Source organism: Habropoda laboriosa, unplaced genomic scaffold (assembly GCF_001263275.1).
Source record: "Habropoda laboriosa isolate 0110345459 unplaced genomic scaffold, ASM126327v1 scaffold243, whole genome shotgun sequence".
Taxonomy (NCBI): Eukaryota; Metazoa; Arthropoda; class Insecta; order Hymenoptera; family Apidae; genus Habropoda; species Habropoda laboriosa.
Window position 1 is genome coordinate 30,892 of NW_017100433.1, and position 15,585 is coordinate 46,476.

Genomic DNA, 15,585 nt, shown 5'->3' on the forward strand with positions numbered 1-15,585 from the left:
GATTACAGCACAGGGGAAATTATTGTTGCATGGACCACTTTTAGTCTCGGAAATATCTTCGAATTTACCGAGTAGAGGAAGAGAATGGCAAGTTTTCCTCTTCGAGCAAAATATTATTTTTAGCGAGGCTGTCGGAAAAAAGACGCAATTTACCAATCCCGCTTATATTTACAAAGCCCATATACAGGTAAAGAATAATCGTGATGAATCTTGTTGGACGGTTTTCTCGACTGTCACTTCTTCTTCCATACGCGACCATTTATCCCTAGTTTTTACTTTGCCGACGTGTGCCGGGAGATTCTTTAACTCGGCAGCTAACTAGCAGTACGGAAGAAGAAGGAAAACATGATTTGCGTTGATGTAAGGCACATCATGTACATAGGTATATTTAAGATAGGAATGTGTTTCATGTTGCGCACAGGTGAATAAAATGAGCCTGGAAGAATGTTACGACGACCCGGAAAAATTTGTCATTCGATCGACCGACCCCCGAAAACCTGGCCTTGGATTCTCTTGTAGCGCGGTAGAAGAAAATGGGCCACGAAAGCAGGAGTGGGTAGACACGATCACTGCCATCCTGCAGACTCAACGTGACTTCCTCAAGGCGATACAGTCGCCAATTGCCTACCAAAAGGAACTTACCAAAGATCCATTGTAAGCGTCACTCTATTTAACACACACGCACACAGACAGACAGACATACACAGAGGATTACATTGACTCTCTCTCTCTCTCTCTCTCTCTCTCTCTCTCTCTCTCTCTCTCTCTCTCCATTCCTCTCTCTTTCTCTTTCCTAAAGCTCGACCCGCGAAGATTCGTTCTGAGATATTTTTGTATATTTTATATAAAAAGAGATACCAGAAGCGCTGTATGCTAGAGTACCGTAGTCGCGTCTCCTATACCGAGATCCGTTTTTATATCCATTTCTCTTTCGTTCTGTTCCTACCTGTTCTCTTTACCTCGCAATACTTTCTTCATTCACACTTTACACGCACAGTACTCTCTCACCGTGTTGCGGCGTGTCCTCCTCTTGTTTGCCTTAATATCGCAATTCAGGAATCTACCTCGCTATTGCTTCATCTCGAGAACGTTTCCTATTATATTCTACAATAGCTGCCTACCTCCTTTGGAGTAGATTTTAATATTTCTAGAACCGTGTTTGCCGTTGGTCGCTCGTTCGTTCGAACACAATGATATAGAAGGCAATTACCATTTCATACGTTACTACCATACGGTACGCTACTAGAAATTACGTTACACGTACAGTACTATACGATACACGATACGATACGATACGATGCGATAGGATACGATACAAACTATGGAACAGTCCCTTATTTCTCGTCGACCACGTATTTACACGTTTGCACAGGTGGGGGTAGGTGTAATAAGATGTATCCTCTGATATCGGCTACATCCTCGTCACTGCTCTCTTATGTGTTGTTGTTGTTGTTTGAAGATGAAGAGCAAAAATAGTGGAGAGGAGCGTGTTGTTGCATGCTTCCGTTTATGTGAGTCACGTGTCCGTCACGGATCTGCATGTACTTTGCGCGCTCGTGTGTGTATGCGTGCGGGCGGAGTATGTATGCTGAACGCGCACGCGCGCTGGCGTTTGCGAGAAAGGAAGGAAGAAGGGGGTGGGGGCGAGACAGATTTTGTTGCAAGACCTCCAAGTGCAAAATTTGCGATACAACGAATCAAACCATGACAAAAAATTACGTTGTTGTGTCCTCTTGTTTCGAATAATTTTTCTCCTATCTTTATCTCTCATGGGAGCACGTATCAATTGGTTTCGTCTATATGTATGTTAACAACGTTAACGTTAACATTAATACACACATACACACACAGACACATGGGGGGAGAAAAATATACGTGTACGTATATCTGTATGTACGTACACGAGTAACCGTGCATATGTAAAATAACGATCAGCATTGGACGCAATAAACGAAAACGCATGACAGCGAGCATGCCTGACGTGCTGACTCACCCCCACCAAAACAACTATTACCTATTAACGACGTAACGCTGCAAATGTATAATAATTTTAATAATGTTTATAAATGCAAGATCGAACGAACGCGGGGGATAGTATGCTGTACATAACTGTGCATTCTAAGATGATGACATAAGGTGAAATTAATGACTTGAGAAACGTAAACATTTTGTTTAGAATAAATTGTACATTGGTCAACATTCTAATTGTGATGCGTCCTTTTCCCACGCCTATTTAACACTACTTACCCTTCTAACTGCTTGTTTTTTTCTTATCGTTTACAACGAGGACATGGTACTGCATTGATCATTTACGCTTACATTTTCAATTTTAAAATGCTTCGTATTTTATTAAGTACTGTGTGACCGGTGTATGCGAACGGATAAAAATGTTTGAACGTTGATTCAGCTTTTAATATAATAGGCGTACACAATATACACACGTGTACACATGTGCGTGCGTGTGTATATATAATATCGTATATGTATCTGGATGCGAGAGAAATGCGTAATTTCATAGATGCAGTACCGTGTTTCAATTTCATTTATAATTTGCTGGCGTACAGTCGTGGCGTGAGTCCGGAATCTCCGTGTCGAGGAAGCGTACTTCCGACGGTTTCATCAACGATACCGAACGTGTCTAAAACGAACGAAGAAAGGAGAAATGAAATCGCTACAGTTGCTGCAGCAACCACAGCTATAACAACAGCAACAACAGTAGCAACAGCAACAACATCGGTTTCGCAACGATCTCGCGCCGTTGGAGGCTTGGATCAAGATTCTTCGCAAACGCCTAGCCCTAGCAAAAGCAGACTGAATTTTCTCGAGGGATTCAGGAGCACCCTGCGACCACGATCACCTGTTCGCAACAACTCTATCCCGGTGAGCAACAATACCGAAATTATTATTACTTGCTAAAGTTACATATACCATTCTATTTGCCTATTCGTAATTAGTACTCTTGCAATTGCAGCAAAAGGACTCTTCTTTCTCTTCTTCTTGATGCCTGTTGCTATTCGCTCTCTATCGTATAAATTTTCGTTGGTACGGTTACAAAGTTTCTTTTTTATCATATTCACATGTAAGAGGTAAATTGCGCGAAGGAAATGAAATCCGTCGTTTCTCGTTGATACCACCCAGTATCTCTTCTCTCGACGTGTACAACGTTACCGCTCCTGCTTATTGTACAGGCTTGAACGATGTTGTTCATTTTGTTAGCGACACGAACATTATCTTCAACATATTTTATGCAAAGTGAAATACTTTCAAATATTTCGTCTCAGTAGATACCGTTCCTTGTCTCGTCATTTTTATCGTATTACGATCGCCGTTGTCTTTGTCGCCGCCGCCGTCGCCACCGTCTTCGTCGTCGTCGTCGTCGTCGTCGTTGCCGTTATTGTAATCGTAGCAGTTACTTACATCGGTGTCATCACCGGTGTCGCCGTTGCTAATTAACCTATTATATTTGTGATACTAATCTATGTTGTATCGTTATTCTTTTAGAACATTATTAGTCTCTGTCTGGTTGAACGATAATTTTCGTTGCGTGCATCGGTATTACATCGGTTCTCGCTATTACACAGTGCTGCTAAGTATTTCGTAATTTGTTCAAGTGTTACTCTACATAAGTACATATAACAATTACTATAGCTGGTTCTTTAAGCGTTCGACCACTATTGCTGTTGGCTGCCGTAATATACATGGAGTGCTTTCTGTTCTAACGGTGTATCGAGATGAGTCGAGTAAAGGGAACTGCTACAGATGCGTACATCGCTAACGGCGGGGGGGATTGGTGTGTGAAAGTGAGAATATAGCGATGATGATAATGGATGGGTGTGAAAGATAATCGAAAGAGGAATTTTGAGGATGGGGATGAGGTTGAGGATGATGATGTTGAAGCCAGTGCTGCATGATGATCGGGGAAAAATGGGAATGAGTGGATTCGGAGAGGTGTGGAGTTAGTAATTGGGAGATTCCGTAGATCGTTCCAGGTAGCAGAGTAAGATTAACCGCGGATTGGGGCAAGTTACACGCCGGCGAAGAGTTGGAGATCGGCCGAGTGGACGGTCCAGGACTGATCGTCTCGCCAGTAGTCGGGAAAAAGGAAGAATTCTGGATTCCGGCGAGTCTCGTTCCGAATTCGTCGGTCAGCCGCGCATGGTCGTTTCGTCCGCGAAGAATCGATACTGAGGGAGAGAGCGTCCGTCTTCCGCAGGATATGCACGCGGAAGAGAACGGTCCTCCCGTGATCTTGACTATTCCGTGTTCGATCAGGGCGACGGCCGGTGGCGTGGCTCGACTCGTGCTGGAAGCGCGTCACGTGGAACGCGCAATCGTCTCTTGGAGAAAGGAGGGGCAACGATGTGACATCGAGGAAGGCGATCGATATCGACTTTTCCGAACGGCCGATTCCCTTTCTCTCGAAATTGCTCCTTGTCTTCCTTCTGATTCCGGGATTTACCACTGTCGCGTCGAACATGAAACGGGTTCTTGTTCGGCCAAAATTCCCCTTCGTATCGTAGGTACGTTGTACTACGTTTATTATACATATATCATATGATACATATGTATACACGCACGCACACACACGAAGTAAATAGTATACATATACTCACGCGTGTCACTCTATATTCTATCTATTGTACAAAAACGACATACGATACGTCTCAAGTCTATTCGATTTTGTTGTCGCCATATTATGTGAATCGCCAGACTCTTGTCCTCTTCTTTTTTAGGCATTGATACAACAAACGCTTGGAACGACACGATCGAAAACAATCGATCGTCGAACGAATTGACGGGGGAGACATCTTCGATGATCGTTATGCTCCCGAATTTGAAGAAAAGGCTAACGGAAACTGAACAGCACCAAGAGCAACAACAACAACAACAGTATATAGGAAAATATGTTGAATTGGAAGAATTGGGGAGTGGTAGATTCGCTAAAGTGTATCGTGCAAGGGAGAATGGATCCGAGCGAAAAATTGCGCTCAAGCAAATATACCGAGCGAAACAACCGCTACTACTGACCCGTGCCGAATACGATCTTCTCAGAAGTACTCGTCACGATAATATCGTTGGAGCATTTGCACTTTTCGAGGATACACCTGAACCGGATATCGATACTATCGTTTTAGAGCTGTCAGTAGATTTTCTTCCCTTTCCTATTACCTCTTGACTTACACGTGTACGTATCATCGTTCCTGATATTCATACCACCGGCGATTTACGCCTCTCGTTACAGGGTCAACGGTTCGACGTTGTTCGCGTACCTTGGCGAACAAACTGAATACACGGAAGCGACTATAGCAAGGTACACCGGTCAATTGTTGTCAGCGTTGCAATGGTTGCATTCCCGTAAGCGAGCTCACTTGGATTTGAAGCCGGAGAACGTTCTGATCGATAACCAGACCGATATCGTGAAATTGATCGATTTCGGTGAAGCTGTTAGAGCGATACCATTGGACGAAGTTGTTCCTCCCGTTGATTTGGAATTCGCAGCCCCGGAGTCGGTTCTCGGTAAACCGACAGGATCCTACACAGACATATGGGCTACCGGAGTTTTCCTTTACGTGCTTCTTAGGTACATATCGCCGTTTACCAAAACTTCTTCGTCATCCTAATTAATAACGATGAATCACGCGACGTACACCACGGGAGGGAAGATACTTACCAGTTAATTATACATTTGTGAAACTTTCCAGCGGCCTTTCACCCTTCTTGGACGATTCTATCGAGGAAACCACCGCGAATATACTTAAATGCGATTTTTGTTTTCCTGACGAATACTTCAGAGAGATATCGAGTGACGCGAAGCATCTTCTTGAAAGACTGCTATGTCTACGCGGAGATGATAGAGCGACCGCTCAACTTTCTTTATCGTCACCTTGGTTTAAGGTAACGTAAATTTATAGTGTCTTCTTTTTTTTTTTCGTACGCTACGCTAATTCTATATTCCACTGCTAACCTCGAACGATAAGAATACCGATACCCATTCTCATTTATGTATAATACGTAATCTTTCCTTTCAGATATCTATTGGCGCGACGATCCCTTCTTCCCGAATGATTGCGTTTATCGACCGCCGTGCTCATCGCTCAAAATCTAGCCAGGATCGAAATAGTAGTTTTTATTCTTGAATCAGCATCGTTCGCAAACACACACACACACACACACACACACGCGCGCGCGCGCGCGAAGAGGGGGTGGGGGAGATGTTTGTATGTATGTATATAATTTATTGATGAACAACTTTAAAAGATTCCGGCCGAATTCGGCTGACTGTAAATACGTAATAAACAACAATCGCGACAACACGCTGTTGCATTCGCTGTCGCGAATGTTTGGTGGATCGCATTCGTATGTCTCGCATCCTGCACGATGCGTTTTGTTGTTTACATAAATATTTGTGCGTATGTTGAGCCGACCTTCACACTATTTGCCTGTTATACGAAGCGTGTAGAGCATTTTTTTAAATCAACGAATTTAACATACGCCTCGTATCTACCTATTGCGTATTATCACTGATGCATTTCTTCTCCTCTACGTTAAGAAAATCGTGTTGTTGTCGTTGCGATCGTCGTCGTCGTCGTTGTTACGAATGCGAACTATTGTGTTGTTGTTGCCTTTATCCTTGGAATTTTGTACTTTTTTATACAATTTATTGAATATGGCGAACGAACGTAGGAATGAATGAATGAATGAATGAATGAATGAATAAATGAACGAACGAACGAACAAACAAACAAAATAAAAACACTGTTGTTTACTCGATCAATTTAAACACGCATACCTACATACATACATGCATCATACATACATATTCTTCCCTCTTAATAGATTATTTAAATACATTTAATCGGCTGAATCAAAATATATTCCTTATTCGTTCATATAATAGGAGATGTTGAAGATTTGACAGAAACATGCACACTGCGCCAATATTTCAATAGAAGGATTAATTTTGGTACCCCTAGCTTAACATTAATTTTCCCTGATATCAATATTCTAGACCTCTGGTGAATCCAACAAGCATATTGTATCTGCCAATATTAACGAACAGAAACGGACAATCGTCTCTATACGTAACACAATACCGTAATAAAGAACAACTGATTTTATCATGGTGATATTCTTAGTCGTTTGCAATGATCGAGCACGTGCTGTTCGTATTCTTCCAACGAGGGAAAGGATTTGCTGTCGCATAGAAGGCACGTTGCATCTTTCCTGTTCATGGAATGACGACGCATTCGGTGAATACTGAGTTCTACCGTATTCTGCATCTGTTCGTTGCAATCCGGACACGTAATTGCTGCCGACTCTTCTTCACCCGTTTGCCGGTGTTGCTCCTCCTCTGCTACGTTAGCTCTATCAGTTGTGTCGGCTACGACGCCGATACTACTCTTTTCATCCGGATTTGATTCTGAAGTTGCGACCATACTCGAATATGTAACGGGAGAACATTCGGGTTCGAGTTCCGATTTTGATGGAATCGATGAAGAAGTCGGCGGTGACTCGTTTTCGGCTTTTTTTGAATCTTCGGCAGCAGCCGGTGACGCCAGCGGCGGATGGAACGACGAATTTTCCGGATGAGTTTTCATGTGCTCGATCAGAGTTTGTTTCGAAGCAAGTTGCACACCGCACGAATCGCACGAATAATACAGTATAGTATCGTGCGATTGGCATTTGTTCACATGCTCTCTCAGTGTTTTTTTCTCGACAAATTCTTCCTTGCAATGTTCGCACCGATATCTTCGCTCTCCATGCCGTAGAGCACGATGTTTGAAAAGTAATGACTCAGTTTCGTAACACGTTAGACAATCTGTACACACATGACCGGATACTTGGGAATGATCGGTCGATAAACGTGTTTGTAACTGACGTCTTAGTTTGAACGACTCGTCGTAAAATTTGTCACAACCTATTTGTCCAAGTTCGTTCTCTGACATCGCTGCCGTTATCTCTTCTCCAGGATCCGCCCCTTCTACCTCTATCTTACTTTGTATTTCCGTTTCCACCTTTCCTTTCTCTATGGACGTTTCTGTCGCTTCTGTTCCTACTACCATCGCCAACTCCGTTTTCAACGACGTTTCCTTCCGCGGCTTTTCGCTCACCTCTTGTACCTCCGATTTCGCTTTCGTTTCTACTTTTTCCTCTATCTTTCTCTCTGCCTCTTGTCTGGAAACTGTTCCATATCTTTGATCGTTCATCACTTTCAACACATCCGACCAGTCGAGTTCTTCGTCGCTGTGACACGTATCAGTTAGTAACGAAAACACTGTAATACCTACTGGTTTTTCTTCCTCGTGTATCAACGTGTTTTTAAACTCGTTCTTTGACACTGTCGTTTCGTTTACTCTATTGATGTGCACCGCGTTATCATTTAGGTTGGGGCTTGGTACCCGTACTTGCATCTGAGCAGATTTTTGTCTCGCTCTTGCCCTTGCAGCATATCCCCTGGTACGGGGTCTACCTCGACCTCGTCTGAATATACCACGAGACACTTTTGGTGCAGCTTGAGGCTGCTGCTGCTCCTCCTCTTTCTCTTTCTCTTTTTCCTTCTCCTTCTCCTTTTCCCTTTGTTCCTTTCTCATGTGCTCGCCGATCGAATAAAGAGGCTTTCTGGGTGTGTTACTTGATCGTGTACTTGGAAACACATGACGCAATGTATTGTCTGCTACGTAAATCTGTTGAAAAAACTTGAAAGACTGTTCCAACTTATCCACACATTCGTCGCACATCTTTGTTGGTAAAGCATCTTCATCGTCGATCTCTATCAAGAGTTTCAATTTTGATAGAAGGCTCATATCTGTGCCTTTTCCCTTGGTCATCATACTTACAAGGTTCTGTTTCTTAGTCGCGCATGTTCTACACCATTGATCAACTTCAAATTCAGAAGGGGCATTCTTCTCAATGAGCTGATTGGTCGCTACTTCCTCCATAGAACTTTCTTGACCGTTTAATTGAATTTTCTGAAAATTAACGAAAAAAAAACATATATATATATATATATATATACGTATGTATGTACAAAATATAACTTTTCAAAGTTCACACATGTAAACTTTCATTTTTGTGGAAAGTTTTATGTAAAATGTTTGACGTTATAACCAATAATGGTAAAGGGGTTCTGCGTTTGGTATAAGCGATAGAAGAAGGAAAAGTTTATGGATAATGTGGAAAATATCTACCCGTCGTGTCTTCAAAGTTCTCAATGTTCGCGAAACAGAACTCCAATGTGGTGAAGGAACTGCATTTTCCTTTAGGGTGCCTTTACTAAGGTAGCAATCCTCCGTAAAATGATTGTTACACAGAAAAAATTTCATAGATCGTAGAGCGTCGAGATCACTTCCAATTAGATCCACGTGACCACTGTTGATCAACCACTTCACACAGAGACCGGTATCACAAACGGGAAGTTCGTGAAGTATTTGTTCCTTTTCCCGAGTGTCGACACAATCGATGTATCTGCATTTGGTTACTTCCTCCATTACTCGTGATTCCGAGAAATTGCCGTAATAATGATAAAAAAGATCCAACTGCTCTGCGGATGGAAGAAACCTTTGCTTTTTCTTGGAAAAAAGCTGGAATGCTGTGTGTGTATTTAAGACAGGTTAGGCATAATTAAGGCGCGAAAAGCAAAGCTAATGATCGTGCCTGCCATCTCTCGACTTTTACCAACATCATACGTACAAGATGATGTAAGGTAGGTTCGTTCATCTAGCTTCATCTGTACTCTGTGTAGATCATATATATTTATATAAATATACATACATATATCGTGTATATATAACGTGAAATAGAATATAAACCGCATTACACATGGTTTATTTGCGGACTACTTATAAATGTAAACGTATAGAAGAAAGATAAATTTGAATTGACTTTAACCAATTAAAAATTACACATTCAGAAAAATTGTACGGTGCACCGTGTACTGTTATGTTTTTTATTGTTAACGATCGGTAAAGACAGTAGGAAAGAGACGTATTTAACTATTTAACGATTAAGGATTTTTCGTGGTCGAATGATAAAGTAAAGACGTACATACGTGTGCAGCCTGTCGTTTCTATAGTACATACACATAAGAGGAGCGCTATCGTCGCGTAATGTAACAGTTGCACATAATATAACAGTGAGAAGAAGCCGCGCTAAGGGACGCGTAGCGTCACATGACATTGTTGGTGTTATTTCGGAGGAAACGTTTTTGGTCGTGAATTACTCGTTTCATAGGTACGAAACGGAACGTTGCTGATTACTTTCAATTAACAAGGAATCTAATTTTTCGTTTGTTGTGTTTTTTTTTTTGTTTTTCCCCCCTCCTTTTTTTTCTTTTCCTTCGTTTCGAAGCATTAAATATGTACTTATGTACATACGTACGTAGGTTTTTGTACGAAGGAGAACGGGTGACAAATAAAAGTGACGATTATCTTGATTTCAGATTTTCAATACGTGGTTGGCAAGGTTAAGGAAATTAATTTGGTTCTGTATATAAACGTGTCAACGACAGAATGTCTGAAAATATCGAGGAAATGATCGAAGAAGAAAATTCCGTTACAATGTTGGATGTCCTTCGAGAAGAGAATCAATTAGAGGAAGACGCGTATGCGGTGCTAGGCGCGTCCGATGACAAAAATTGCACTTATAACAAGGTTTTACTGTGCTTGCACTAACCTCGTTGGAATGAAATTCGATTGTAGCTGAATCATCTGACTTTTTCAGGGGTATACACGGCAAGCCCTTTACGCGTGTAAAACTTGTTGCCAAAAATCAGTTCGGGCAGCAGTTTGCCTTGCTTGCAGTTTTCATTGCCACGAAGGTCACGAACTGATTGAATTATATACCAAAAGGCATTTTAGATGCGATTGTGGTAATCCAAAGTTTGGAGAGAAAAAGTGTAACTTGGACCCTGTATGTATGCTATTTCATCTCCCTTGTTAGCTTTATTCTTTGCTCTTTTTGGTCCTGATTGGACGTTTGGTTTGACAGTCTAAGGATTCGATAAACGTGGAAAATCAGTATAATCATAATTTCGACGGTCTTTACTGCACTTGCAAGAGACCGTATCCGGATCCAGAGGATACTGTAAACGACGAAATGTTGCAGTGTGTAATCTGCGAGGACTGGTATCATTCCAAGGTAAATATGTGCACGTGTGCGTTAATCGTTTGAAGATTTTGTAGATTAATCATAACCATGTGTTATCGCCAGCACTTGGAATGCGAAAAGGAAATGCCAGCGGATGGAGCATACAACGAGATGATTTGTGCCGGATGTATGAGAAAGAATGATTTCCTTTGGAATTATGCAAACAAATACACGGGTGAGTAGCAATGATTTTGCGTTGGATTACCTGGATCGTTCTGCTGACTGTGATGGCGCACGTGATAATTGGAAATAATGACAGCTTTTGCAGCAGGGAGCGAAGTTTCTTCCGGGGATAAAGAAGGTGAAACGATCGATGTTGAAAATCAGTCGAAGGAGGAATGTACAATGCCACATAAGAATGCTACTAAAAAGATTTCATCGCGAGGAAGTTGTTTCTGGACGGAAGGATGGAGAGCCGCGCTATGTACTTGCGAATCTTGCAAAGAGGTAGAGTTTCTTCGTTTCAGATCAATATAGGATTTTTATAGCCGATTGGGTAAAAGTACACGGAAGAAATTTGTACGGTTGTAGGTTTATCGAGAGAAAAATATCACATTCCTTCTTGATCCAACGGACAGTGTACATGCTTATGAGGAAGCGGGCAAAACGAACAGTCGAGAATCGCAATACGAGAAGGGTATGAAAGCCCTTGCATCGTTGGGTCGCGTGGAACAGTTGACCGCAATCGAAGGTAAGGTAAAATTCTTAACGATATTCCGAATAACCGAATGAGTAGTCTTTTTCAATTTGGTCAATAATTTCTCCTTTATTCGTTAATACTTTGGTACATGGTGTATTGTTTACAGAATACAATAACATGAAGGAGCGGTTAAAACAGTACTTGCAAAAATTTGCTGAAAATAAAAAAGTTGTACGAGAAGAAGATATAAAGGAATTCTTCTCGGAAATGGAATCGAAGAAGCGGCCAAAAGTTGTGATACCTACATATTGTCGTTGAGAGAAGGTGGTTGCTCGCTAGCATTTTGTGTTTGTGTATGTTTCGTTTATTCGGAAAAGTTTACGTGACACGGGATCTGATACTTTTCAAATTAAATGTAGCTTCTAATAAATTGTAACTGTTTGCGGCAGAAAAAGAAATGAGAAGTGACGAGGAGGAGGAGGAGGAGGAGGAGGAGGAGGAGGAGGAGGAAATTTTTCACCTTGATCCGTTGTCGAACAGATTCGGTGTGATAATTTTGATATCCGTGTGATTTTGCCTAACGAATAGCAAGGAAGGAAGGAAAGTTTGTTAAGAAAACTCGAAGTACGTACGATAGATGTTCCTAGCAGGAAAGAGGAATGAATAGGGCGAAGGGAGGCTGAGTGTGGTGGGTTTATTGAATGAAAGGAATAATAAATAAAATCGAACGAAGGAAGTGGTCTGATCGTGTGGTAGGTGTAACGTGTTTACGTAGCAGAAGTTGCCGTCGATTCGTTTCGTAATCGTAAAGGTATCACCAATAGCGGTTCCACAGAGTTTGGTTTGTCCGTGTAGATGGACCAGGTCCTTTCGACACAGTCGAAGATCCCTATATAAATATAAAATAATATTGATTATTGGCTAGATACTAGATTGGAATAGTAGAGGAGGTAGGTGGAGGGTAACGATAGTTGCGGTAAACTGATATGGAAAGGGGAATAAATACCGGTGGCTATAGTTTTCACACGATCTTCTTTGTTGATCTCCTGATAGACTCTATACTGGTCGTCCGTTTGATCGCTTAGAATGTTTAAAACATCTTGGCGAGATTTAGCAGGAGGATGGTTACAAATGGCATTCATTCTTTTCTCGCTACTATCTACGATAAGACCCTCGACTTCTGCGACCTTCAATCGTAGATACCTGTGAACCGAGTTCAGATAGAAAGAAGGACGCGAAGGGTAGGTGGATGAAGGAGAAAAGTAAAGGGAAACGAGGTAGTAGTTGGTAACTCACTTGTTACAGTGAACGGTATTTTCTCCAGGGCTAATGGTCAGAATGCTGATTTGCGACTGCGCGTCCTCGTTCTCGCAAGGACCTATTTCGGCATTATGAAACATTCTGTCCCCTTGTTGCGTTAAGAAGGTCATATTTACCGAAAATCCTTCTGCAGCGCCGTAACCTTGGTTACGCAAAATTTGCTGAGCTTGCACGTAATTCTCGGCTGCTAAGAGTGCTCGGGTTAGAAAGTATCTGGCTGTACGAACGAAAAGAAAATGATGAAAATATAGGCGGTGGTGGTGGGGGTACACGAATTTACGATACTTACGCGTTTTACCGGACCTCAAGGTTGCGGCGCTAAGCGTGTTGATAGTATAAACGAGACCGTGACAATTGTAACCCATCGTGTAGCCTGGTAAGAATCCGGCATAACTCAAAGACGTGAAAATCTCCTCGTTGCATCCTGGCTCTAACACGTGTGCAGAAACCAAGTACCAGTGATTCAAGGTTTCGCTAAGTGCATCCTCGTTGTGCCCCAAAATTTCCTGTTTCGAAAGAAGAGGAAATGATTGGACAGAGTGAAGATCGAGACGGAAAATGTCACAGCTGTGATATCTATTCCGATAATGGATAAATTACATACAGGATTAATATAATATGTTTGGTAGGTTTGCGAAAGGCGAATTACGTAAATTTGTATGCCATGAGGACTGTATAAATAACAAGTTCTCCTCGAAAGTTGGTCGGCGCGGCCGCCGTGACCACCACCACGCTACGACCACACTACCACTTACCTGTCCTGGCTGATTGCACATGATTGTCGAACAACCAACCGGTAACGTGTTCCCTTGTGCACCTTCGTTCGCTACGTTTGGCACGATGTCGTCTAAATGCATGAGGAACAACTGCGAAAGGAAAGGAAGAATTGAAATTGATCGCGGGTGACATTGGTGACAGAGGCGTTGTCGTTACCTTGTGAAAAGGAACGTTCGCTCCGTCAGCTGTTCCTCGAATTTCCTTAAGATATCCGGGAAATTGCTCTTCCACGCAGGCAAGAGTCTCCTGGTATACCTTGTTGCCTGCTTCGGTCTTGTAAAGCGGTAAATAGGTTTCATTGAGCGGTTTATAGGTGTCCAAGAAGTCTTGAATCAGACCGGAGAATGTGCGCCCCTGATGAAAAAAAAAAAATCTCTGTTAGAGAAGCATAAAGGCGTGGCCTATGCGGTCTCTTTTCAGCGAGAAAATTTTCCTTTTCCTCATCACCCACAACCCACCGACCCACCTGGTAGGCCCTCGTCTAGCACGATTTCACCGGTGATTCGGTGGTGTTGGTTGAAAGGAGAGATCGGAAATATGTATATCGTATTTCGCGTTCAGTTGGACGCGCATCGTAAAAACTACACGCGCATGTGAGTATTATTTTCACGAACTATATATCGCGGCTGATGTTTCATAATCTTATGTAACAAAGGTTACATAACATGATCGGAGGAAACAGAGGCGCGAGAATGATTTACGGCTGAGAACGATGCGCGTTTCGCCGCGCGATTTTTCCAATTAGCTTGGTGATACGGGCGGCCGGTAACCGTATCGCGTCGGTCGGTATCTGTCCGACAATTTCAAGGCAAACGCTCCTTAATGTATTACCATACATACACATATGTATGTCCAGAAGAGAAGAAAAAAAGGAAAAATTCTTTTCTGGTTACGACGGGGGATTAGCTACCCCCTGGTTGACTAGCTCCCCGATCCATCTTTACACATACATACGCTGTATAGAATACGCGCATCAGTATATACATATAGTGTAGAAATAGTATACATAAATGCTTACACGTGTAATTGACCGATTGGCAAAGGTTCGCGCGCGTTAGCACAAGTAGAAAACTCGAAGGAAAAAATCGGCGTTATCGTACCGTATAAGTATGTAGTACAGATAAATGTGTAAGTACGTACGCGTGTATCGGTATAATAATATCGATCGGAAACGGAAAGAAAATAGCGATCGAGTCCATATTTGTGCGCGCGTGTGTTTTTTCTTTTGTTTCTTTCCATCAAATACAATAGTAATCATTGCGATTATCTTGGTTTTTCCGCGAGACTTATGTAACTGACCGTTTTGTTTCCGAACAAGTTTTTTCCTCCCGTACACTGTTTCCGTAAAGGTACAAAGCGCGCCTATTAGATTAGCATAATTAACACGAGCTCGAACAGCCGCGAATGTGAAATACGGTAATTACGGAAACGAATCCCGGGAAAAAGGATTGAATTCTTACGATATCGAAGCCAACGTCGTAATGAGTTCCTCTGGTATGAATGACAGGTATCGCTTGCCGTCTTCCGATGTCCTCCGCGTCGAGCGCATTTTTCGCTGGATTGTTTCCCAGGCAAGTAGTCATCTTCTTCTTGCGATCGCTGCGTTTCGCCTCTTCTGTACAAACGGGTTAACAAAATGGTGTTATGCAGCAATGTCGAAAATTTCGCTACTATTTCGCTACGTGTTCTCGTTATCTCTCTAG

At 42.2% G+C, this 15,585-nt stretch overlaps 4 protein-coding genes across 6 annotated transcripts in view; 2 read left to right on the plus strand and 2 right to left on the minus strand.

The window, feature by feature from the left end:
- The window catches only part of LOC108575880 (triple functional domain protein), a 21,569-nt gene extending 15,283 nt beyond the window's left edge, over positions 1-6,286 (plus strand). Inside the window, exons 27-34 of the mRNA XM_017938798.1 lie at positions 1-187; positions 422-654; positions 2,565-2,880; positions 3,980-4,520; positions 4,734-5,139; positions 5,243-5,581; positions 5,703-5,895; positions 6,030-6,286. Of these exons, the coding sequence (XP_017794287.1) occupies positions 1-187; positions 422-654; positions 2,565-2,880; positions 3,980-4,520; positions 4,734-5,139; positions 5,243-5,581; positions 5,703-5,895; positions 6,030-6,137 (2,323 nt within the window). The 3' untranslated portion in view covers positions 6,138-6,286. The remainder of the gene's footprint in view (positions 188-421; positions 655-2,564; positions 2,881-3,979; positions 4,521-4,733; positions 5,140-5,242; positions 5,582-5,702; positions 5,896-6,029) is intronic.
- Positions 6,287-6,355: 69 nt separating this feature from the next.
- Positions 6,356-9,488, minus strand: LOC108575881 (zinc finger and SCAN domain-containing protein 2-like). The gene is made up of 2 exons (XM_017938799.1): positions 9,189-9,488; positions 6,356-8,969 (listed from the first exon to the last, which is right to left on the minus strand). Exons 1-2 carry the CDS (start codon positions 9,486-9,488, stop codon positions 7,119-7,121), a joined length of 2,151 nt encoding a protein of 716 aa, XP_017794288.1. The 3' UTR covers positions 6,356-7,118.
- Positions 9,489-9,923: 435 nt separating this feature from the next.
- LOC108575888 (putative E3 ubiquitin-protein ligase UBR7) lies at positions 9,924-12,110 on the plus strand. 3 transcript variants are annotated; one of them, XM_017938810.1, is made up of 8 exons: positions 9,924-10,230; positions 10,439-10,649; positions 10,720-10,908; positions 10,987-11,136; positions 11,209-11,320; positions 11,414-11,592; positions 11,677-11,836; positions 11,952-12,110. In XM_017938810.1, the coding sequence occupies exons 2-8, from the start codon at positions 10,509-10,511 to the stop codon at positions 12,101-12,103; spliced, it is 1,083 nt and encodes a 360-aa protein (XP_017794299.1). In that variant the 5' UTR covers positions 9,924-10,230; positions 10,439-10,508; the 3' UTR covers positions 12,104-12,110. The 3 variants fall into 3 exon arrangements, with proteins under 3 accessions (XP_017794299.1, XP_017794300.1, XP_017794298.1); XM_017938811.1 differs by having other exon boundaries at positions 11,417-11,592; XM_017938809.1 differs by having other exon boundaries at positions 9,925-10,230; positions 11,405-11,592.
- The window catches only part of LOC108575887 (acyl-coenzyme A:6-aminopenicillanic-acid-acyltransferase 40 kDa form), a 4,371-nt gene continuing 890 nt past the window's right edge, over positions 12,105-15,585 (minus strand). The window contains exons 2-8 of the mRNA XM_017938808.1: positions 15,343-15,497; positions 14,039-14,236; positions 13,861-13,971; positions 13,395-13,611; positions 13,082-13,322; positions 12,792-12,988; positions 12,105-12,674 (exon numbers count right to left, since the gene is read on the minus strand). Coding sequence (XP_017794297.1) covers positions 12,553-12,674; positions 12,792-12,988; positions 13,082-13,322; positions 13,395-13,611; positions 13,861-13,971; positions 14,039-14,236; positions 15,343-15,465 — 1,209 coding nt within the window. The 5' untranslated portion in view covers positions 15,466-15,497 and the 3' untranslated portion in view covers positions 12,105-12,552. The remainder of the gene's footprint in view (positions 12,675-12,791; positions 12,989-13,081; positions 13,323-13,394; positions 13,612-13,860; positions 13,972-14,038; positions 14,237-15,342; positions 15,498-15,585) is intronic.

What these genes read in the sequence shown, in the direction of transcription:
- LOC108575881 (XM_017938799.1), bottom strand. Translation starts at nt 9,488, where the DNA reads ATGGAGGAAGTAACCAAATGCAGATACATCGATTGTGTCGACACTCGG. An exon ending in GAACTTTGAAGACACGACGG is followed by an intron (nt 8,970 to 9,188) that starts GTAGATATTTTC and finishes GTTAATTTTCAG; the next exon opens with AAAATTCAATTAAACGGTCA.
- LOC108575888 (XM_017938809.1), top strand. Translation starts at nt 10,509, where the DNA reads ATGTCTGAAAATATCGAGGAAATGATCGAAGAAGAAAATTCCGTTACA. An exon ending in AGGACTGGTATCATTCCAAG is followed by an intron (nt 11,137 to 11,208) that starts GTAAATATGTGC and finishes TGTTATCGCCAG; the next exon opens with CACTTGGAATGCGAAAAGGA. An exon ending in CTTGCGAATCTTGCAAAGAG is followed by an intron (nt 11,593 to 11,676) that starts GTAGAGTTTCTT and finishes GTACGGTTGTAG; the next exon opens with GTTTATCGAGAGAAAAATAT.